At 42.7% G+C, this 23,072-nt stretch overlaps 1 protein-coding gene across 5 annotated transcripts in view; it reads right to left on the reverse strand.

Annotated features, from left to right (window-relative positions):
• REPS1 (RALBP1 associated Eps domain containing 1) overlaps positions 1 to 23,072 on the reverse strand; it is a 61,660-nt gene that overhangs the window by 5,686 nt on the left and 32,902 nt on the right. For 2 of the 5 annotated variants that reach the window (XM_054985535.1, XM_054985516.1), the window contains exons 9-17: positions 22,258 to 22,394; positions 16,792 to 16,872; positions 15,372 to 15,459; positions 14,386 to 14,487; positions 13,319 to 13,391; positions 12,092 to 12,210; positions 10,113 to 10,177; positions 1,880 to 2,062; positions 324 to 419 (exon numbers count right to left, since the gene is read on the reverse strand). In XM_054985535.1, the coding sequence (XP_054841510.1) occupies positions 324 to 419; positions 1,880 to 2,062; positions 10,113 to 10,177; positions 12,092 to 12,210; positions 13,319 to 13,391; positions 14,386 to 14,487; positions 15,372 to 15,459; positions 16,792 to 16,872; positions 22,258 to 22,394 (944 nt within the window). The remainder of the gene's footprint in view (positions 1 to 323; positions 420 to 1,879; positions 2,063 to 10,112; positions 10,178 to 12,091; positions 12,211 to 13,318; positions 13,392 to 14,385; positions 14,488 to 15,371; positions 15,460 to 16,791; positions 16,873 to 22,257; positions 22,395 to 23,072) is intronic. The other 3 variants (XM_054985525.1, XM_054985552.1, XM_054985543.1) reach the window with 3 other exon arrangements.

Below are 23,072 nucleotides of genomic sequence, written 5' to 3' on the forward strand. Positions count from 1 at the left end.
GCCTACTAAGTCATATCTTTCCATCTGCATTAGTAGATCAAGTTCCTCCTTCTTATTGCCCAAGTCAATGGAGACTGTGAGACAACATGAAACAAGAGCATCTAGGTTATATACTGTTCCATACTGTTATACAAGGTTATATACTGTTCCAAAGCAAGATAGAGGAAAGTTTCCCCATAACCATACATATTTGATCTAACAAAACTGTCACTGTTTATATCTTTCTGTATATATAAACACTTTATGCATCGTATGATGAAATGCACTCTAATTAATAACACAATGAACGTATTCACTGCTACAAAACTCATTATTTTGCATACCGCATTTGCAGGGGTATTAGAAGCTGCCTTGTCCTCTAATCTTCCATCACCTTTGGCAACTCTAATAGGTCCTGCAGAATCAGAGGGTTTTTCTGCCTGTAAGGAGAAATAATTCAGAAATGCAGGGACAAACTGTTTGTTAGCAACAGTTAGAATGCTCTTTTGTTCTACCAGGAGGTTGTTTAAAGATTGCATTATAAAGAAGATTGCTTTAGCTAGCTGCTGTACAATCTTCTCATCATTAGTTTGGAGTCCTTCTTCTTTGACATTGGGATAGGAATGATCAACTGGGTGATGACCCTAAAGCCACTTTCTGACTCTTGGTAACCCTACCAAAAACATTTTCAAGTTGCAAAGAAACTTTTCCCACTCTCTCTCTCTTGGATTTTGTATGCAACATAACTACTACATATTTATATTGAGAAAAAATTGTCCATATTTTTACTTCCTGCCTTTAAGGCAGTTTACGTATAAAGTAATACAAGAATGAAACAAAAAACAAAGCTGACTAAATCAACAAGAAAATTAACACTAACCCCCCCCCCAAATATTCCATAGTTCTAGAAAGCTGAGAACAGGGTTTTAGGTTTTCACCTGGACTTTAAGGACATATGTAGTGGTCATGAGGTATGTTCATAACTGAGGTACCACTGCCCTTTTATTTGGATCCATCCCATCTACATTACAAAATTTAAGACATCTGAAACTGGACTATGGCTGACAATCCTAAGGCATATTCATTCACAGATACCCTGCCCCTGGTCCATTTAGAACTTAGGTCAAAACAAGCACTTCCAATTGCGCCTGGAAAAAGAAAGTGGTTCAGCACTAGTTAATGAGCACTTGTAGTAAGTTTTAGAGAAGTGATCCATAACTGTCAAATGTTACTAGAGAACGCCAACTTTTATGGAACTGACCACTCCTGATCTCCAGACCATTATCTAGAAAATGGAACAGCCATTAAGATTACAAATTTAATCATTGTCACTTTAGATAACTATATACCCATTATCAGGTGAAAGGAAAGCAGTATAGAAATATATGAAAATTGCACTTCCAAATGGATATACTGACCACAAAACTATCTTGTTGCTACCTGGTTAAGGATGAAAATGACACCAAATGCTTATTAGAAGCTGTGCTTGAGATATTTAGTACTTACTAAGACTGGAATCCATAGTACCATCCAATTAATCCCACCCATCTAAGGAAGTTTGAGCTTCTGATTCTCAAATAGCCTCTATGACGCATGGCAAACCGCTTCTGAAACTCATGTGATTGCCAAGAGCAGTCTATGATATAGTGCAGAGATCTGCTGCTTAAAGAAATCCAACATCCCAATGAACATTGCCAAACCCTTTGGGTTGCTTAAAGTAACTCTTTGGATCCTGGTCTGTGTCTAACTAACACTACCTTTCAGCATCTTTTCAGTGCCTATATTGGTGAACAGGGAGTGCACTGATAAACCAGTGAAACAGAAGATCTGACTATGGGGCTGTCAATACCAAGTACTAGGTCAGCAATGCAAGAGAAGAAACAATAATACTTATACTGACTTGCAAAACCTCTGCATTTCTCTCAATTTCTTCATCCTCTTCTTCATTTACACCTGATGCAGCAAAAACCTCAAACTGGCTAAAATCTGCAAAGTTTGGCTGTTCTGGTATTTGTTGAGGTGAGGTACTGGTATGAGTTATCAGACCTTCAGCATCTGAAGGGCGATGAACATGACCTCCAGCCTAAAGCAAAACAAAATAGCAATTTAGTTCTGAAAATCCGCTAACCAAGAAAAAAGCCCAAATTTTTAGGTATAATTAATGTTCTTTGAGTGGCAATATATGCAGACTAGAGATGGGCCCGAACTGAAATACGAACCAAAGTTCGTGACGAACCGGGCTGGTTCGTGGTTCGCCAACCAGCAGTTCATCAGAGCCCATTTCTAACGAACCACCGTGAACTTTAGGCTGGTTCATTTAGTTCGTTTTTTGGTTCGTCACTGCAGACAGCCTGGCGCTGATCAATCAGTTTCCTAGGCAACAGGGGATGGGCTTCCTGCAGACCTTCTGCTGGCCCAAAAGTGACTATTTGCTGACCTGGATGTGACGTTTTCAAGAACCAAATGAACTGGTTCGTGAACCAGGGCAGATTCGTGAAAGTTTGTGGTTTATGAAATGCGACGAACCACAAACTGCATGGTTCAGGTTTTTTTCCCGGTTCGTGCCCATCACTAATGCAGACACATAAATAGGATCTGTGCCTGTGCAAAGCCTGAATTCTGAATCCTCTAGAGCCAAGCCTGCTGGTGCAGTCTTCCTCTGTTTCAGAGTCTATGCTTACTGTGCATGACTAGGGGGCAGGAGTCTTCACTTCTCCTCATATCTTTCTGAGAGAATGCTGCAGCAAGTTAAAAAGGTGCATGTTGCAGGGAAGGAAAGGGAGGGATGTGTGACTGCATAGATGACTATTTAAAGATCATCAGCTACATGTTAAGTCCTGAGTAAGAGAGCTGACTCCTCCCCCTGGGCATACAAGTTGAACACAGAAGATTTCATGCCAAGAGGCTCAGCAATAAAAGGTTCAGGAGTAGTTGCTGAGTTCATTTGCATGACAAAGATCATGAAGATCATTTTTTTTTAATTGCAGCGTTTCCTTTTACTTTGTCCTAGGCAGTGTTTGAAAGCATTTCATCTGTCATTTGAAGTATTTCCCAAACCAAGTATTTAAAAAGAACATCTGAACTAGGCAAATGCCTGAAGAAAAAGGAAATATCTTTTTGTCAACTTATAGATGACATATTCAAGTTCTCTATATACTCAGAAACCTGAATAAGGACTACTCATGCAGCTTAATGAGATGGTAAAATTCTGAAACAATAGAACAGAGTGTTCATCTTCGTTCTTCTGTGCCTCCACACATGGGTACTGCGCACGCGCAGGCCAGCCGCCGGAAGATTTTTTTATCGCTTTCCCAGCTCCGAAGGGGCCGTTTGCCGCGCGCCTCAGCGACCGTTTCCCGCCCAAACGGTCACATGCTCCTCAGCGGCCAACGGCCCCTTCCCTCAGTTCTCTTCTTGCCGCCGCTTGAGGAGAACGTTCGCTTGTAGCTCCGTGCTTTTTTCTTGTGCTTTGGATTGCTTTGGATTGCTTTCTCGTGACTGACTTGGACTGGATTTGACTTCTCTCTGTTTACTGATTTGGACGGACTGATCTCGGTGAGGTATTTGACCCGGACTGTGTGACTTCGCTTTTGGTTTGCCCCTGGAATGGCTTCTACAGCCCTGTTTAAGCACTGTGCCCAGTGCCGTGCAAAAATGGCCCAAACGGATGGACATAGCCTTTGCCTGCTTTGTCTGGGAGAGGAACATGTAGTCCCCACTTGCAAGATCTGCCAGGGCTTTACGCATAAAGCCAGGCAGGAGCGGTCCGCCCGCCTCAAGGCTTCACTGTGGCAGCGGGTCTTGGACGCCCCTGGGCCCTCCGAGGCGGAGAAACCTGGGGCCGCGGAGAAGGCTGGTCGTACCTCCACCCATGTCGGGAGCCGGTCGCGAGCGGGCTCTGTAGCCTCTTCAAAATCGGTGGCTACATCCCGCCCGGCGGACAAGCCTGCATCGAGGGCAAGCTCGGTGGCGAGGTCTGCGAAGTCCCCGCACAAGTCGGCATCGGTGAGGTCGGAACCGGGGAGGTCGACTCCGAGGCCGGAACCGGGAGAGTCGGAACCGATACGATCAGCCCCGGCGTCGATCGAAAGGCCTGCGTCAGTCCCGGGACCGGAGGCTGCGCGAAAGGCGTCGACCAAGAGGACATCGGTTCCGAAAGCTTCCTCCGAATCGGTGCCGAAGAAGAAGGCTAAGAAGGCCAAACATCGTTCTCGGTCCCCTCGGCGCCGGCCTGCAGAGGAGGTGGTCCTGGTGTCTCCACCTACACCGTCGCCTCACCTAGACTCCCCTGACCGTCCCCTCCTTGAAGAAGAGGTGCCGGATCCCGGGGCCTATGTGGTCCTGTCGAGTGGGCGGCGTTCGCCAACACCGGAATCGAGCCCGGCTCCGCGTCGTCGGATCCGAGAGGCGACCAGGGATCCTTCGCCTGCACAGTCTGCCCGTAGTCAGCGGTACTGGTCGGAGGGGAGTGTCGGATCCGAGCGAGTCGGATCCGAACGGTCTGTGGCTGCGCGTCATCGACAGGCTACAGATCTGCCTGAGGCCTTTCGGTGCCAGTGGAAAGGGGCTCCGCCTGGCTTCAGATCATCGGATCCGGGGCCGTCGTCGTCTAGCCGTCGTGAGTGGTTGCCCCCACCCTTCCCAGGAGACGAAGTATCAGCTCTTCCGTCTGATGAGGATGACGAGGATGTGGGGTCCGGCTACCGCTCTGAGTCGTTCTCTGAACCATCCCCAGACGACAATGTTGGCCCATCCACCAGCTCTCCCTTCGAAGACCTGCGGATTTATGCAGACCAAATGGCCCGCATGTCCAAGGCCTTGGAGATTGATGTATCTTCCGTGGTCCCGAAGACGAAAGACAAGCTGCTGTGCAGGATCTATGGAGAGAACCCGGCTACAGTAGGTTTTCCTATGTTGGAGGGCTTGGAGGAGATCATCGACAAGGTCTGGAAGTCACCATCTGACCTGCCTGCCACGTCCAAACGCATCGAACAGATGTATAAGATCAAACAAGGGACGTGGCAGTCTCTCATCAAGCACCCTCCACCATCATCCTTGATAGCCGAGGAGATTCAGCACAAGAGGTCGGGGTCCTCCTCCGTACCACCGGATAAGGAGGGAAAGAAAATGGACGCACTGGGTAGGCGTCAATACTCAGTCGCTGCTTTAGCCCTCCGGATAGCCAACTATCAAACAATTATGGCGGGCTATCAGCTCTACCTATGGGAGAAGCTAGCCAACTATGTCACTGACCTCCCTGCTGACAAGAAGGCGGTGGTGTCGTTGCTGCAGACGGAGGCAGTACGATTATCAAAACAACAGATGAATGCTGGAAGTCATGCAGCTGACACGGCGGCTCGGGGTATGGCATCAGCGGTGCTTCTGAGGAGACACTCGTGGTTGCGGTCAACTGCCCTCCCGCAGGAGGTGAGGGCCAAGATTGAACGTCTGCCCTTCGAGGGTGACTCCCTCTTCTCTACCACCACCGACGAGGCGCTTAAGAAGAAGAAGGAGGACCGGCAAACAGCTCGCTCCCTGGGGGTCACTCCGGCGGACAGGTCCACGTTCAAGTCTCGGTACTCGTCGAGGTATAATCCCTACCAGTACCGCAGCAGATACCAACCCCGTCCGTACTATCCGCAGTATCCTACTTCGCAGCGCCAGTATACCCCAGCTCAACACCAAGGCAGGAGGCGTAGGCCGTTCAAGCCCCGCTCGTCTCAACCTCCACCCCAGCAGAAAGATCCGCAAGGGGCTGGAAGGCAGTTCTGAAGACCCGGCCCTGCGGCAGCCCTGAACTTTTCGGACAGACTCAGTCCTTTTTTGTCTGAATGGGAGTCAATAACATCTGACTCATGGGTCTTAACAATTGTTGATAAGGGGTACGGGCTGGAATTCACTGAACTGCCGATGTGTACTTCACCGCTGAGTGCGGTGAATAATACCTTGGTTGAGCTGGAGGATGAAATTCGGTCCCTCTTGGCTAAGGGTGCTGTGGAAGAGGTGCCCTTTGTGGAGTCTGTGAGGGGTTTCTTTTCCCGGTTCTTCCTAGTCCCTAAGAGGGATGGGGGTCTACGTCCAATTTTGGATCTTAGGGGCCTAAATGCCTTTCTAAGGGTCACCAAGTTTAAAATGATCACACTGCCTGCTATAATTGCCCTTTTGAGGAAGGGGGATTGGTTCGCTGTCCTGGATTTAAAGGACGCGTATTTCCACGTGGGGATCTTGGAGGAGCATAGGAGATTTCTGTGCTTCGTTTACAAGCAGCGGGTATTCCGTTACAAGGTTCTCCCCTTCGGCCTTTCCACAGCCCCACGTGTGTTTACTAAGTGCGTGGCTCCTGTGGTTTCCTTTCTTCGAGAGCAGGGCTGTACCATCTATCCCTATCTCGACGATTGGCTCATAACGGCGAGCTCGGAGGCTAAGCTTCTGCAAGATGTGGCATTGGTGCTAGACACTTGCGAACGCTTGGGCCTCCTGGTTAACTTTGAAAAATCTAAGCTGACACCTAGCCGTGTTGTGCCTTATATTGGGGCAGTGTTCGACTCAGGGGAGGCCAAGGCTTTATTGCCTCCAGAGCGGGCACGTTCTTTGAAGAGACTGGTAACCCTGTTTAAACGGAATCGCTATCAGCCAGTGCGCATGATTCAATGCTTGTTAGGGCATATGGCTGCTGCGACTCCGGTGGTCCCTTTTGCGAGGCTGCGGATGCGCCCGCTTCAGAATTGGTTTGTGAGGAGATACAATGCTTTACAGCATCCCCCGACTGCTAAATTCTCTGTTCCCAGAGCCGTTATATCCTCTCTGAACTGGTGGTTGTCGGATGTTAATTTGTTTAAAGGGACCCCATTTGGTTTCCATCATCCCGAGTTCTCCGTAACCACGGACGCCTCTCTGCAGGGGTGGGGGGCTTTCTGTGGGGAGCTGTGTGTTCAGGATGTGTGGTCTGAGAGAGAAAAAGGTCTCCATATTAATGTGCTTGAACTGAGGGCTGTTCGTTTTGCACTTATGTCGTTCACAGCAGTCTTGCAGAACCATCAGGTGCTGGTGCAGACGGACAACACTACCGCTATGTATTACCTGAACCAACAGGGCGGCACGGTGTCCATGATCCTCTGCAGGGAGGCCACGCTCATTTGGGAATGGGCAATCAGGAATGGGGTGACGCTTCGCGCCATTCATGTAGCTGGGTCCGACAATGTGCAGGCGGACACTCTCAGCAGGGTGCACATGCTGAATCACGAATGGGGGCTCAACGCAAAGTACGCTGGGCCGATCTTTCGGAAGTGGGGTCGCCCAAGCATAGACGTGTTTGCGACGTCGTCAAACACCAAGGCCGAGGTATTTTGTTCTCGGGCAGGGAGCGATCCCCTCTCTATTGGGGATGCCTTCCAATTTACTTGGGCCCGGGGACTACATTACATGTTTCCGCCCGTCCCTCTCATACCCAGGGTGCTGTGCAAGGTGGAAAGGGACAAAACGGACTGCATCTTAGTGGCTCCGTTCTGGCCACGGCAGCTCTGGTTCCCGAAGCTGCTGGAGATGTCCGGCCGAACTTACGTGGCCCTTCCACCCCGGAGGGATCTCCTCCTACACGGGGAGCTCTTTCACCACGAGCCCAGGAAACTACACCTAACCGCTTGGCGGATTCGGCCCCGTCCCTAGTTTTCTCTGAGCCCGTCAGGAAGGTCCTACTGAACGCTAGGAAGCCCTCCACACGGCGTGCCTACAAGGCGAAGTGGAGTAGGTTTGAGGCTTGGGCTGCCTCTAGGAAGGTGGCGCCTCTAGATAGCCCCTTGGGGATGGTCTTGGATTATCTTTGCGAGCTGAAAGACCAGGGCCTTAGTGTAGCATCTCTGAAGGTGCACCTTGCGGCCATCTCTGCGTTCCATGATCGGGTGGATGGCTGCACGTTTTTCTCTCACCATAAGTCTCGCCAGTTTTTGAAGGGGATGCTTAATCTTTACCCGCCTGTGTCACCCCCTGTGCCCCAGTGGTCTCTCTCCCTGGTCCTGGCCAGGTTGATGTTGCCCCCTTTTGAGCCTTTGGCTACGTGCCCTCTGGACTTGCTCTCCTACAAGGTGGCATTCCTCGTGGCGATCACTTCTGCCAGACGAGTCAGCGAGCTGGCTGCTCTTAGGGCAGACCCCCCGTTCCTTCGCTTTCATGCGAATAAGGTGGTCTTGCGACCGTGTCTTTCGTTCCTGCCCAAGGTGGTGTCAACCTTCCACCTTTCACAAGAGATTTCTCTGCCTGTATTTTTCCCTGAAGCTTCAACTAAAGGGGAAAAGGCCCTCCACAGTTTGGATCTGCGGAGGGCTTTGGCTTTTTATTTGGAAAGGACAAAGGTGTTCAGGAACAGTCCCTACCTTTTTGTGTGTTTCGGGGCGAAGGACAAGGGCCGCAGGGCGTCTGCACAGACGGTGTCCCGTTGGATTGTGACAGCCATTGTGAAGGCCTACGCCACGGCTAAGGTGGACTGCCCTTTGGGTGTCAGGGCACACTCCACGCGGTCCCAGGCGACATCTTCGGCCCTGCTCAAGGGTATACCTTTAGCTAATATTTGCAGGGCTGCAACTTGGTCGTCCGCCGATACCTTTGTACGGCATTACGCTGTGGATGTAAATGCCAATGAGGATGTAGCTGTTGCAAGGGCTGTCCTCCATTCCTTGTTTCCCTAGGAGTATGTTGGTTAATATACTCCGATGGGGAGGTGAAGTCGCTGTATATAGTGTATATTATATATAAATATATTTATACTTGCTGGATGTTGTGGGGTTGGTATGTTTTCTTTTGCCACATATGTGTATGTGTATATATGTTGTCTTGTTTCTTTCTGGTTGTATAATAAAATTGAGTTGGATTTCACCCCACCTTCCTTATTGTGTGAAGCTTGGTACTCTCCCATGTGTGGAGGCACAGAAGAACGAAGATGAAGACAGGGTTAACATACCTGTAACTTATGTTCATCGAGTTCTTCTGTGCCGACACACAACCCTCCCTCCTACCCCGCTGTGAACTCCAACACAGATCGCTGTACTATGGCTGGGCTATGGCTCTAGTCTTATCGGGGCTATGGCTCTGTGTGTTGGTTGAGCGGCGGCAAGGGAGAACTGAGGGAAGGGGCCGTTGGCCGCTGAGGAGCATGTGACCGTTTGGGCGGGAAACGGTCGCTGAGGCGCGCGGCAAACGGCCCCTTCGGAGCTGGGAAAGCGATAAAAAAATCTTCCGGCGGCTGGCCTGCGCGTGCGCAGTACCCATGTGTGTCGGCACAGAAGAACTCGATGAACATAAGTTACAGGTATGTTAACCCTGTCTTCCAATAGCAGGTGTAAAAAATAACATTTTTAATTCTCACTCCCTGCAAATTAAAAAATAGCAAATCAAAGAATAATGTTTTACCTAACCCTTCATATTCTGCTTTCCCACTTAATGGGCATTATTAATGCACATTACTGTTGAAAGATACAATTCCTCCCCTGTAATCTGAAATGGTGCAGCCTCTTCGACTATCTCAGTGGTTTGCCACCTCGTTTTGCTACATACGTAGCACTGGACAAGGTTATCATTATTTGAAAAGTATATAAAATTGTTAGTTCATTCTTGCTACCTCTTATCTTAACAAGGTCTATGAAAAAATTGTGATTACCAGTTTCTCATACATATGAATATCTTTTAGCCCTCCACCAATACATCCATCCTTGAATTCTCTAACTTTTGTGAAGTTAGACATGCCTGCCATTCTCAGACACTCTCTACACTTGGGCCTCAATACGTTGTATATATTAATATGAGTTAGACAGCTCTTCTGGTCTGCACAAGGCCATACTACTATGTTACTCCTCTGTTTTGTGCCCCTCTCCAAGACTGTGCTATTCTAGGCTAGATTCCCTTAGTGGCATGTCTAGTTATTGGAGTGGGCTAGCCCTGTGTCTGTGTACAAAGGCATTTTCTATAACTTCCTTGGCCAAATCTGGCAACTGTTCTTCAGTATTAGCTCTATCCATTGACAGTTCAACATTTTAACCACTACACCATGCTGGCTGTGATGAAAATTGCTCATGGGACAGACACAGCAAGAATGCCACTAAACGTATGAACTGATGGTATCTTAGAAGAAATCACTGTATTACCTGTGAGGGTTGAGGTCTGGGAGGCACTGCAGGGGGACAGGCAATTGCTCCAGTTTGCTGTTGACCTATAAGGTAACAAGATTTAGATAAGAATAGCTAATGAGTCTTTTCCAAGAGTATGGGCTTCCAAATGAACCAACCATATTACCTTTTAAACAAATGTTTCTCAAACTGGGGTGTATATGGGTCTGCTAGAAAGTCTGTGGGTGCTTTGTAAAGAAAAAGGGCAAACTTCATACTCATAAGGTTAGCATGAAAATGGCAGTCTTTCAGTTTTTTGATGTGAAGACAGAGTCTCTCCACCTCAGAGGGAAAGGATGGGATCTGCTCCCTCCACCACCTTTTTCAAAGTTCATACAGCTTTTTCAAAGTTCATACAGCTTCCATGCCTGCAATTATCTAGCTTCCTGAGAATCAATAGCTCAGCCTTAATGGGCTGAGTTGACAAGGAGGTATAGTTTTAATTATCATAGTTACTTCTGGTAAACCTGGAACTGGTTGTCAGTTCAACAGAAGAGATTTCAGCAAAGAGATAGAGAGATGTTGTAGACAACTACAGTCAATGGCTGTTTTCAGACAAATATTGAAATACCTCTCACTGATCTTTTTATATGAGCAACTCTGAACGTTTTTCTAGGCTCTTTTCCAATTGTTCAGCCACCAAGAAAGAAGTGTTTGGCTTGTTTCTGGTGCAATGTCTGTTCCATCAAGGGTCGAGTGATAGCAACGAGCCAGAGCCCCATAGAAACAGCTACCCTTCAAGATCAGACCTTTTAGATCATGTTGTACAGACAATAAAAACATTTTCTTAAGCTTGCTTGTACAGTGTAGCCGACAACAGTCATACTATATTGTTTCGAGGATGTGAACAGACTGAAGCCTCCATGGGGCATAAACAGCTTACTGTATGTTCTTTAAGAAAGCACCATGCTGTGTGCCAGCAAAGGGAAGGCTTGGGGCTGAACATTTTAATCCAAAATAGCAGCCCATGGCTTGCTGAAATTTCACATCTACTTTTAAAGATATTTATAACAATCATTGAGATACAAACTTTCGTATCATATGCTTTTCTCCACTATATTTTCTTGCAGTCATCGGTTTAAAGGGACACAAGGCCTGCTGGTCCCACAACACGACCCCCTGCTCACTGACTTCCTACTGAACAGTCTTCTTAAAAATGCACTATGTAAAACAAAAAGATAGCTAAAAACAGCATGAAGCTCCAGCCACAATCTGCATAAATCAGCAAAAGCTCTACAATCATTCTGCACATACAATGCTTTATTTAGAAAATTTTGGTAACATGTCTATGGTTTTCAAAGTTTACAAAAAAAAAAGTAAATTATGTTTGAACCAGAAGGCCTAATTGCATGAGTACATTTAATTGTAATATTACAAGGCACCCTGCTCTGTCAAATTGTTCAATGCACTGAAAGAGAACTGAATTCCTAAGACTATAGCCTTTGGAAGTAAATCCAACTGAAACGTACTTTGAGGCAAATGTGACTATGATTGAGCTGCAAATTTCTTTTACCAAGGTTCTTTAAAAAAAGAACAAACTTCAATCACAACTAAGCAGTTCATTAAACTTCCTCTGAAGTGCAAATCTGAAAAAAAAAAAGGATTTTTATAAAGTTTATAAGTGAACCATCTTCTAACATGTTCCATAAAAGGAGCCATGTTAGGAGCCGCTTAGACTGCTTTCACACATGTAAAATAATGCTCTTTCAGTCCACTTGCAAACAATCACTAAGGTGTATTGAAAGTGCATTATCCTATACATGTGAAAGCAACAAATAAAAGTTCACATTTATTGTGGTATAAGCTTTCACAAGGTTCAGGGTCTGGAAATTGGCAGTTATTATTCAGAAGAAGAGTTTTACAAAAGATGGCAAACCAATTCAAGTGTTTCAACACACATCAGAAAATGTATTGAGTTGCAGTTGTATATTGCAACATGAGCTTCTGAACACAGGCACCTGGAGTAATTGTAAAGGTTCTGTTCATATCCAATGATGATGATCGTGAGTGTGAGGGATGAGGCCTTGGTGGTGGAGGAGGTGGAGCAGCATTATCTGGAGATGTCCCTGAATGTGACCTGAAAAACAATGGCATTATATAAATTCAATGGCTAACTCTCAAATCCTACATGCTCCTCTATTAGACTACAACATTAACATTCCCTTACTGCTATTGTTCATAACTGTTAACAACTGAAGGTAACTTAAAAACAGAACGTTGAATTACGTGATCTGCCAGCCGCAATGCAACGAATGTGGCTGCTCTCCAGGGTTAAGAGCTGCCTAGGCTGGAAACAGTCACCGTATTCAGACTGCGGGGTCTTATTTTGACACAGACCCATCAACAAGCTGTTAAACTACCAAAGCGTTAACAGTGTATTTTGCTTTCACAGAAGAGTTTTCTAGTACACCGTGACAAGGACTTTCCCAAGAGTTAGAATTAAAAACAAAAAATGTTACAGCCTCCCTTCATCTGAACCTAGGGCTGCATATTTTCCATCTATACTTCAGGCTGCAGGCTTGACAAAAAGAAAACTGTCCTACTGTATGAACAACAGTGATAAGTAACCTACAGGTTACAAAAATACTTAAGTATATTGAATACTACTTTCAGAACCAAGGGGACAAAAACCTTATCTAATAATGCTGGCTATGACCTTTAAAGCTCTTCACAGTCTAGGATTTGCATATCTAAAGGACTGTATCTAGTACACAATAACTGCTGAAAATAGAACTTGGGCCTCCTTTGCATCTGATCAACCTTTCCCCCTCTCTGGCAGCATGAAACAAATATTCTGGTTCTGGTTGTGTGTGTTGTTCTTTCTAAAAAAATAAAAACAATAAAATAGTGGCTCCATTAGTGCAACCCATTTCAGATCAAAGCACAACTTGCTTGTGTTTAACCACCAGAATGCTAAACAAGTCTTTCCACATCTATGTATTCCTTTGAATTATAATCTCAAAATGTATGTGAAGAAATGAGCTACCTCAAGCTCTCTGGAGAAATGACATATGCATTTTATAAACAGATAAATAGTATCACACTTGTTTCTGGAGAGTAAAGTTTGAAAAAAAGGCATACAATGTTTTGAGAAAGTGTAAGCACCACTGTATGTAATGTGTTAGGTGGAGGTTATGGGAAGGATATACCTATCTCAACATCTTTAATATTTATCAATGAATTACCGTTGCCTAGTGACAGTGCTTCCAATATGTTCTGGGTCTGATGTAAAGGAATCTGAGCTGCTGTAACCATCTGCTGAAAGAAGAAATAAGCCACAATACTTGTTAATTCAACATCTTTGGATTATTCCACTGGGATGAATCTCATCGGTTCAACAAATAAAAGTATATGGGGCATAACTAACACAGAGTTGATCAGCTTTATTAGCAGAACAATTTCTATACAGTCATTTGCTTACCACTACATTTATGTACCCAAGATTTCACCCAGTGGACAAGTAAAGAATGCACTTTAACTACTTCCACTAGATTGATTTTTCACCTGATTTATATATATCCAAGGGGTCAAGGCTGTTATCTCTTTCATTCCTACTCCTATGGTGGTTGGGTTCCATGCAAAGACTACTGTGCTCATGGCTTCTCTAGAAGTATGTTTAGCATATCATGTATGAGACGTTCCCAATGGGCTGGATGTTACTTGTGTGAAATGCAAATACTTTGTTCAGCAGACACAACCCTCAGAGAAAGGCCAAGGCTCAGTGATAAAGCATCTGCTTTAGATGCAGAAGGTCCCAAGTTCAATCCCTAGCATATCAAGTTAAAAGTATCATGAAGGACCTCTGCTTTCAGTGTACACAATACTGACATTGACAGACCATGGTCTTACGTGGTATAAGCAACTACATGAGTAGAAGGCACCAGATTGCACCCTAGAGTTATGTTTTAGTCCAAGAATGTAGAAGGAAGGTAGATCGTGGTGATTTTCAGTATGTTCAGAGGGCTACACATTAATTTTTTCTCCCAGCATAAACATTTATCTGCGAGAACAAATGTGTAATGTTTGAAAGAATAGAAAAAGTTTTTTCTATTGTATATTCATGATTGAGAAGCTTCTGCAAGTATTAGCTTCTCAAATCATGTACATATTGTGAAGAAAGCTACATGCATGGCATTCAAATACTACAAAAAAGCTGCTTTTGAAAACTTCATACTGTAACATGCTGACAGGCAAAGCAAGCATTACTAAAAATGATCACTGCACTAGTAGGAAAATAAAGATGAATCCTTACCGACTGTATTTCCCCCTACAAATTTTACAGATGAACTCATTTTGTTTTCTTCTGCAAGATCAGGTGATTTCACAAGTAAAGGACTTGTGGGACTTGTGGGATCTAAAAAGGAAGAAAAAACATTTGAGCGTGACAATTTCTGATGTCAAGTCTTGGCTAATGATGGAAATCTGTCACTCAAACTCAGTGCTGACAAAACTGCAGAATTGAACAGATGGCACTCAATCCTATCTTGCACTGAAGATTGTCTGTTTCAAAAGTTTCTTGCTCTCATGGTTGCTATCTCAGCTTACACTGCTGCAGCCCACTGCAGCAAAGTTTTACTGTCAACAGAAGATTACTCTCTCAACTTGCATCACAGAATCCACACCTCTACATCCCACCTTGAAGCCCAACCAAGTAATATCTGCATAGGTGTGAGAGGAGCAAACTTCTCAGACCTACCTTGTACCTCAGAGGCAGTGAGACAGCTCCAGAAGAGGATATGAGAGTAGCTCACCTCTCAAGACCTGCCTCATCGTATCCCTGCTTTGGCCAGTGAACCAAGAAAATCTTTTGACTGCTTTTACGTAATATGATGGAGGCTGTCCTGCCAGTGTTCTTGTACCTTTAAGTGTGGGAACAAGCAAGCAAGAACACTACTTCTCTCCCTGAGATGAGCAGGGATTTTTCATCTCACATTAAGTGTCTATGCGAAATCTGGGACTCCCTCCACCCATTACAGATGTTAACTAGCCTCTGTATTTTTATTTATTAGATACGAAGTTTACGTAATTGAATGTCATCATGGACTTCATGCATTTTGTGGCCCCTTGGACTCTACTGTTTGCCTTTTTCATAGTACTTAAAATGACAACATAACGAGGATCCACTGATCTCATCTGAAGAATTGGTTCCAGTCCCCAAGAGCTTGTCTGTTGTCTTTAGTGTGCCACAAGACTGTTAATAATAGCACAGTAATAACTTGTATTAGCAACTGAACTCACCATTTCCAGTTCTTTTAAGTTCCATTTCCTGCATGTGAATTTTGCTTGGAGTCATTCGAATGGGAACAGGGTGAACAATAGCAGTATCCTAAGACACAGAAGAATATTTTAAATAGTTTAAACCAATTACCCTAAGCTGAAGTTCATACTTAATTTTTGTTGTCTGTGTGATACTCCCACCATGCAGGGAGAAAAACAGGCTCTAAATTTTAACTTCATGTTATGGTGCTGCCAAAAAGGGGATTAGGGTTGCACTGACAAACAGGAGTGATCTGAAGTTATGTTATTGTGTTTCATATTTCCCTCTTTACCCAGTGAAAGAACCTTCAGCCCTCTAGTGAATATATCTCTCTGTCAGTAAAACAACAGCTAATAACTTATAACTACACTTGTAAGACAAGCTTAAGTATTTAAACTTCATAAATGATTTTAATAGTGCCTTTCATAATCTTGTACTTTGGGTCAGCTTCAGTTACTCATAATTTCCTTTTGGCCACAACTTCTTTCCCAGCGAACTGGCTTTTGAAAGTAGTGAGAAGCCCTGTTCTAGTTCTTGTCTTATGCCAGTGTTAAGAATTCCTATTCTATTTCACATAGCAATGACCTACATACATAAAGCTGCGAGCAATGATTTTGGGTAGTAACATGTCAAAATGAGGGCTGCTAGTGAGTTAAGAGAAAAAAGTCAGTTTATAAGCATGCATGAATTCAAAAAGTTTGAGAAATTCTGCTATAAGAGGAAATGGAAGATGTATAAATATGATAAAATTATTGGCTCTTAAGTCATCATATGTAAGACATCCATTCATTTTGTTTACATGATTCCTCTTAATGCCACCACATCCACAGAAGGGCTGCAGGTTACTGCACGAGTATACAAGCACTTACTTTCCATGTAATGTTACACATAGAGAGAAATAGTAATGGTGATAAATAACTCAGTCATATGATTATAAAAGCATGCATACAAAAGGCTTGTGTGTATGTGTCAGTGGACTGCAATGGATAGAGGGCTGGAGCTGGAAAACCCAGATGTCCCTAAAGCTCACAAAGACATTTAATTTGTATTTTCATTTCTATCTCATTTTGGCCCCAGGCAGTTAACAACTGTAATTAAAAATATTTATTCTTAAAGCAACCTGAGAAATATAAAAGCACCAGAAGGCACTGTTGATACACTGAAAATACTGTTGAAATGAACTCTATATAATTACTAAATTAAAGAACTATTCTATGCTCCTATTATTTTATGCACACATACAAAATTCCTGTCAATTTAAAAGCAGATAAAAATTATCAAGCTTGCTACCACTCCCCACTGAGCACAGTAGTTTCATGCATTAACAGGCAAAACACAATTAACAAAAATTCAGAGTTAATAAAATTAATTTCAAACAAGCAAGCTAAGTGATTGACTTACAGGATCAGCTGGTGCAATGTTAGAATCAAATTGGGTCAGAGTTTGTGAGCTTGAGGAGCGTTCACTAAATGTCTCCCACTGCTGAACAGACAGAGGAGAGACAAGTCAGCACAAGAGATGGAATAAAAAGTTTCCTGGAGAAGAGTTAGCAGAGTTCAGAGGTTGCACTGGCAGATATTTGTGAAAATCACCAATATGTATTTTTAAAGCATTTGAAAGCTTAAAGGTTTTGCAGTTTTTTTCAGTGCAACCAGGTATATTAAATTGTGTCAAGATCTTTGAAAACAGCATGAGCAAATTTAGTGATTTCCTATCTGTGAATGATGGTCTAAGTTTATCAACAGAATAAAGCTACTGGAAACAAAACTTTAACAAATGCTGTTGCTGATGATCAATGTAAATAAACAAGATTTTTTCTAGTAGTTGGAACATTTCTGCACCTTAAAATATTATTCAAAGAACAGAGTTGTTTTCATTTTAAAATATCATTAACATGTATCTTTTGGATTACAAAACTGCAAATTGGATAAAGTTCAATGCCAATGCAACACCTGAAAATTACTAGATGGATTCAATATATAGAATATTTAATTTATAGTTGAATCAAGGTAACTAATCAGAAGTATAAACTCTGTAAATCAACAGGGAAGTATACATTTGCAATAATTTCAATAAGAAACAGGACATGCTTTGTCATAGCTGCAAAATGAGTTCTCATGCTCAGAAAACAAAAGTCCAGACACAACAGGAATAATCAAGCATCAAGGCAAGTAAGGAATTGGTCTTTTATTGGAAAGTTAAGATTACTTCTCCGATGACGAATGTTAATAGTTAGTGGAATAGTAAGTAACTATTAGTCAAATATCCAAAACATTACAGTCAACCTGAGATCCCTTTTCATATGCACTCCCAGCCATGTGGAATGTGCTTAGTTGTGAGCAGCTTGGAAATTTTTTAAAGGACTCTGCCATGTATGTCTTTCCTACAGAAACAGCCACTTCCTCATAGCTGAGAGCACGTGTAAAAGATACCTTGGATACTTAAAGGAATTCAGGAACAGTTTACGATACATTTTTGCTAGTAACAACTGTACAATTGGGTACTTGTACCCTGAGAGTAAGTAGAGGAGGAAGTAGAAAAACAAATAAAGATTACAGATTAATGTTCCATTTAGAAAAGTGTTCTATCATTTCTGTATCTACATAAAGCCAATAATATTGAGCTGGAACCAAAGCCTCAAATAATTAATAAGGATCCAAAGAACCATAGAACTAGTTTGATAGACTTGTGTCAGCCCACGTGCCAAACTTGTGAAATCATGAAGAGTGTCAAAAGCAGTCAGTTATATGGTGGTTCAGTTATTTAAAGAAAAAAACCAAGAATTCTACTGGGCTAATGCAAACATGCAAATGGTCTAGCCTAAGTAGCTATCTTGATTTTGACCAATAGAATGCCAGTTACATCTGTATTTTTATCTTAAGCTTTCCTACTGATCTGTCCTAAACTTTACAACATACCTTAATTATAACTCATGTCAATACTCAAACTCAAAATAGGAATACAAGACATGCCAGTCTAGCTTTTTTCATTACCAAGATCATTTCTGTGAATGAGAAAAAGCCAGAAAGGGAAAACTATTTACCTGAGTGGCTTAAGTTTGGTTCTGTTTCTGTCACTGGTAATCATCTTTGGTTGACTCAGTAGTAGAGATGGGCACAGAACGAAAAAAACAACGAACCACTCAGTTCGTGGTTCGTTAATTTCCACAGAACACAGACTTAACAAATTCACCCAATTTCCAAATTGGTTTGGGGTTTGGGGGGGCCGAGGACGGCCCCCTTCATGCTCAGATCAAAAAGCACCCTTTTCCCAAACACCTCCCCAGTCCCCAGTCAGTAAGAAAAACAAGAAAGCAAGAGAAGAGGCTTTTCAGCCCCTTTTCCAGCAGCCAGAAGTGCAGGCCAAAGATCCAAGTTCCAATCCCAACACCACAGCCAGCCAGCAAGCCACCAAGCTCTCCTCCCTCTCCCACTCTAGAGAAACTGAAACCAGGAATCACACAGTTTCCCCTATTTATGGAAAAAGCCAAGAGATTGAACAACACAGGAGCACTCTGGTTGGCAGAAAAACCTGCCTAACATGGTTTTGGAAGGAAGAGATTGGCTGCTGATGGCCCATCTCCTCAGTTGCCTTGGAGATTCTAACCCTCCCCCCTCTTTTCCTGGCTGGATAGGCCAGAGTGGGAGCTTTCTAGTTGGCAGGGACAGCTGCCAATCAAGCCTGGAGGCGTCAGATTGGGGGCAAACCAAAGACTGCCACCATTGCCTGGGCGAGGGAATATTTGGCGCCAAAAATGTCCGAACTGGCAACGGAATGGTAAGAAAAGATCGTTTGGTTCGGAAAAACACGGTCCCACGGAACACGTGGTTCTTTGACTACAAACCAGCCGTTCTGTATGGAATTTTGTTCCGTAGTTCGTTTTCTGCCCATCTCTGCTTAGTAGTACTTACAGATATTCTGGTCATCTTATATAACTCACATGTCATCACCAGGTCTCCACCTGATTTCTAGTTTCCTGGCTTTTTATTTATTTATTCTAGACACAATGAAACCTGTCAGTGCCTTCTTGTTACCTTTTGCACTTATCAACCTCAAGGTGGACTTATCCAATAGTACTGGTCTTAGGTAGATTGATGGATTAGGTATTTAGATCTTGTTCTTGGTTTTTTTAAATTGTTTAAACTGGAACCCAATTCTCAGTTGAACCATAACACTTTTTTGGGCACCTTTGATGCCAAACTCTCACTCAAATCAAGTAAAGATCCTATGGAGAAGAGTGTGCTACTGTTGATACTTGCATATCTGATTACCATTAATATTATTTTAACATTAACAGCTAAACCATTATAAAGACCATGACATCTTTTATAGAGGGAACTTTAATTGGAAGTGTTACTGTATGAATCCTGGGAATAAGTCTAGTAGTTATTAATTTTCAGATTTTTAAACAGCCTCTCCATTAAAATGAAGCATGAAGTAGTTTACAACAGTAAATCCACAATAAATATTATATTAAAAACTAACATTCAATTTATATACTGCCCTTCAGGACAACTTAACGTCCACTCAGAGCAGTTTACAAGTGTGTTATTATCCTCACAACAACCATCCTGTGAAGTGGGTGGAGCCGAGAGAGCTCCAAGAAGCTGTGACTGATCCAAGGTCACCCAGCTGGCTTCAAGCAGAGGAGTGGGGAATCAAACCCGGTTCTCCAGATTAGAGCCCTGCCACCCTTAACCACTATACCAAACTGGCTCATTTGAGGGCTAGGCACCACTAGTAAGCTGCAAGATGAAGAACAAAGACATTGTGAGGGGCTGTATAAAGAAAGATATGATGCCCCAGACTATGTAGGGCTTTAAAACACCTTGAATTTGATCTGGAAACAAACTGGAAGCTCATGCAGCTGCCATAAAATAGGTTGCATATGGGCATAGCAGCTGCATTCTGGATGACCTGCAGTTTTTGGAGTGTGTAACAATTTGTCAGAATACAATTGGTCTCACAACTGACATGACAGAAAATACTTAAGGCTGATGAAGTTGAATTTTCCTCTCACATACATGCTAGTTAACCAAAGTGTAAGTTATAAGAGAAAACATTATCAATTGCAATGCAAATTATAAGAAACTAGCATGATTTTTATAGTCCTAAAATGCCTCACATACTAGTAATGTGTTTGTCATTGACATTTCAGACCTAGTGCTAATGTCAAGATTCCTCATGTAAAATAATATCAGAAAGTGACAGTTACTTTTAATTGTGCATGAAGTTAGGTAGCTTTTTTATGAAGCATCTTTCAAGAAGCTCTGCATAAACCATTACAAGACAAGCAAGCTACAATCATGAACAGCAAAAAAAGGAAGTGTCTGACAGTATCTCAGACAAATAATTCTAAGAAACCTAATTAAGTTAGACAATTTAAGGTAAGAACCAATTTGTCAGAATAGAATTGGTCTCAAAACTGACATGACAGAAAATACTTAAGACTGATGAAGGTAATTTTTTCAACTTAGGTGCAATATTTATCTTTGATGCCGGGAGATATTTACTTGGAATCAGTAAATGTTGTGGCTCCCATTTCCCTCACAAAGATTTATTATGCAAATGATCAGACCTCTTTAACCTTTTAAGGCTTCAATGCATCCATATAGGAGAATGGAGTTGAATCATGGATGGGTGAAGGGAGTCTTAACCCATAGCCAATGCTCCTTCCCACTGCTGTTTAAATCTTGTGAGAAAAACAAAGACAGGCCCAATACAGGTGCCTGTCTTCCTCCACCCCCTACTGCAGCTAAAAGCAGCTCTGGAAGGGATTTTAAGCAGGAAATGAGCTTGAGGAAAGGGATAAGTTCCACCCCTGCAGTGCCGATTCCTATTGTTAGCCATAATGGCTAATAGCCACTGAATCTGGCTAATATTTAAAAGCCATCTAAGCTGCTGTCTATTACTATTTCTTTCAGGAAGGAATTCCGTAACTAAACATACCTAGTGAAAACAATAGATCTGGGGCTATTTATCAGAGTTTTCCTATAACTACACTTATTTGTCTCACTATACATATGGCTAGCAAAGCTGTACCTAAATGATAACTGCCATTTCTGTCATGGTGTAATACGCATTTCTTATTACTCTATGACAAATATGCTGTGACAGAGAAAGTTAAAGAGTAAATTTGGAATATATATAATTCATAATTTTTAAAAACTGGTATGAGGGAAGGTGTAAAGATATGCTGAGATTGGAATATATGGACAATTGTGGTTTTTCACTTCTCCTGTAAAACTGAAAGATGGTGTGGGCATCAGAGTGTGAGAAGTTGGTATTTGATGTATATTTATATTGTATTTGTTTCAATTTATGTAATGTAAGACTGTTAAAATATAAATTAAAAAGAAACAACATTATGTTCATTTAGCAGAAGTCTTACTATATTAGATCTTGGCAAGCTGGCACTGTTAAGCTTCCACATACTTTCTGGGATAAGCAACACAAAAGGGATAGTTTAGTGTTAAGACCAAGTTATCTTTCAGAATGACTGCATCAGCCAGAACGATCTATATAGACACAGTGTATTTTTGACTTTCATATTAGATTTGTGAAGTCAAAACTAGCAATGAGCCAGCTGATAAATTCAACATTGAACACACTGATTGTCCCTTGATTTATAAAAGAAAGCCATTTTGCCAAAGAAGAGAGATCTAAATAATCCTGATTCAGGTAACAGACATGATTGAGCATTTTTGACTATTTCAAAACACTGTCTTAAATGTTATGGCCTAGAACTGGGGCTGTAAATGTTATTTGCTGCAGGGACCTCTCAAAATGAGACCAAGAACACAAACTTAGGTCACATTGCACCATACAGTAGATCTTAAAACACGGAAGTAAGAAGCTTTTGCTAACCTCGCTGCTTTGATTTAGTTCTGGCCAGGTCTGATTTAACGATGGCATAGATGGAGATTTGCTTGGAGGAGCTTCTGCTGGTGAACTTGCATAACCTACCTCACCAGACTGATCCCCCGCTTCTGAAACAGGAACCACTACAAAGGCAAAGCACAATGTTGCGAGAGTTGCCGTACAACTTTGCATTATAGACTCACTTTTACTTATTATTTGTTTTGTCTAAGATGAACTTCATTTAACCATTATGGAAGTTATTTTGGGAAGACAGGAACCATAGAAGTTTCATAATTACACAGTATAAAAAAACCGCTGTACTATTTTCAAATTTTTTTCTAGCAGTTTGCATTATTGCAATTTATGTTTCATGAATATTAAAACAAGTAGCCTCTCTAAGCAAAGAAAGTACTGGGGAATGTGAAAAATCCAAACACTTCCTATTTTAATTTCACTTGATGACTACCCAGACACAGCTCATTAACAATTTGATCGTGCTGGCCAGGATCCAAAGATGTCTGAGTACAGCTGCAAAGCACTTCAGGGTGGGAATGATGCCAATCTTCCCTCCTGGCAACAACTCCTTGTGGAATGTCCCCTACCTTCCAAGGCACCTTTCTGGAGCCTGCTCATTATACAAATTTAATATGGTTGTACTTTTAGCATTTTTTTGTGTGGCAGTGTAAGTTTTCACATATCGCTGTCAGGATCTGCTCAGTTATAATATCCAGAAAGGCTGAGTTGTTCTCAGCTACAAAAGAAAACTGCTAGTTTAAAGGCACTATATTTGTGTAATCTGCCTTGAGTCTCAGTGAGAAAGG

The sequence above is a fragment of the Eublepharis macularius genome, chromosome 1 (genome assembly GCF_028583425.1).
Source record: "Eublepharis macularius isolate TG4126 chromosome 1, MPM_Emac_v1.0, whole genome shotgun sequence".
NCBI classification, from domain to species: Eukaryota; Metazoa; Chordata; class Lepidosauria; order Squamata; family Eublepharidae; genus Eublepharis; species Eublepharis macularius.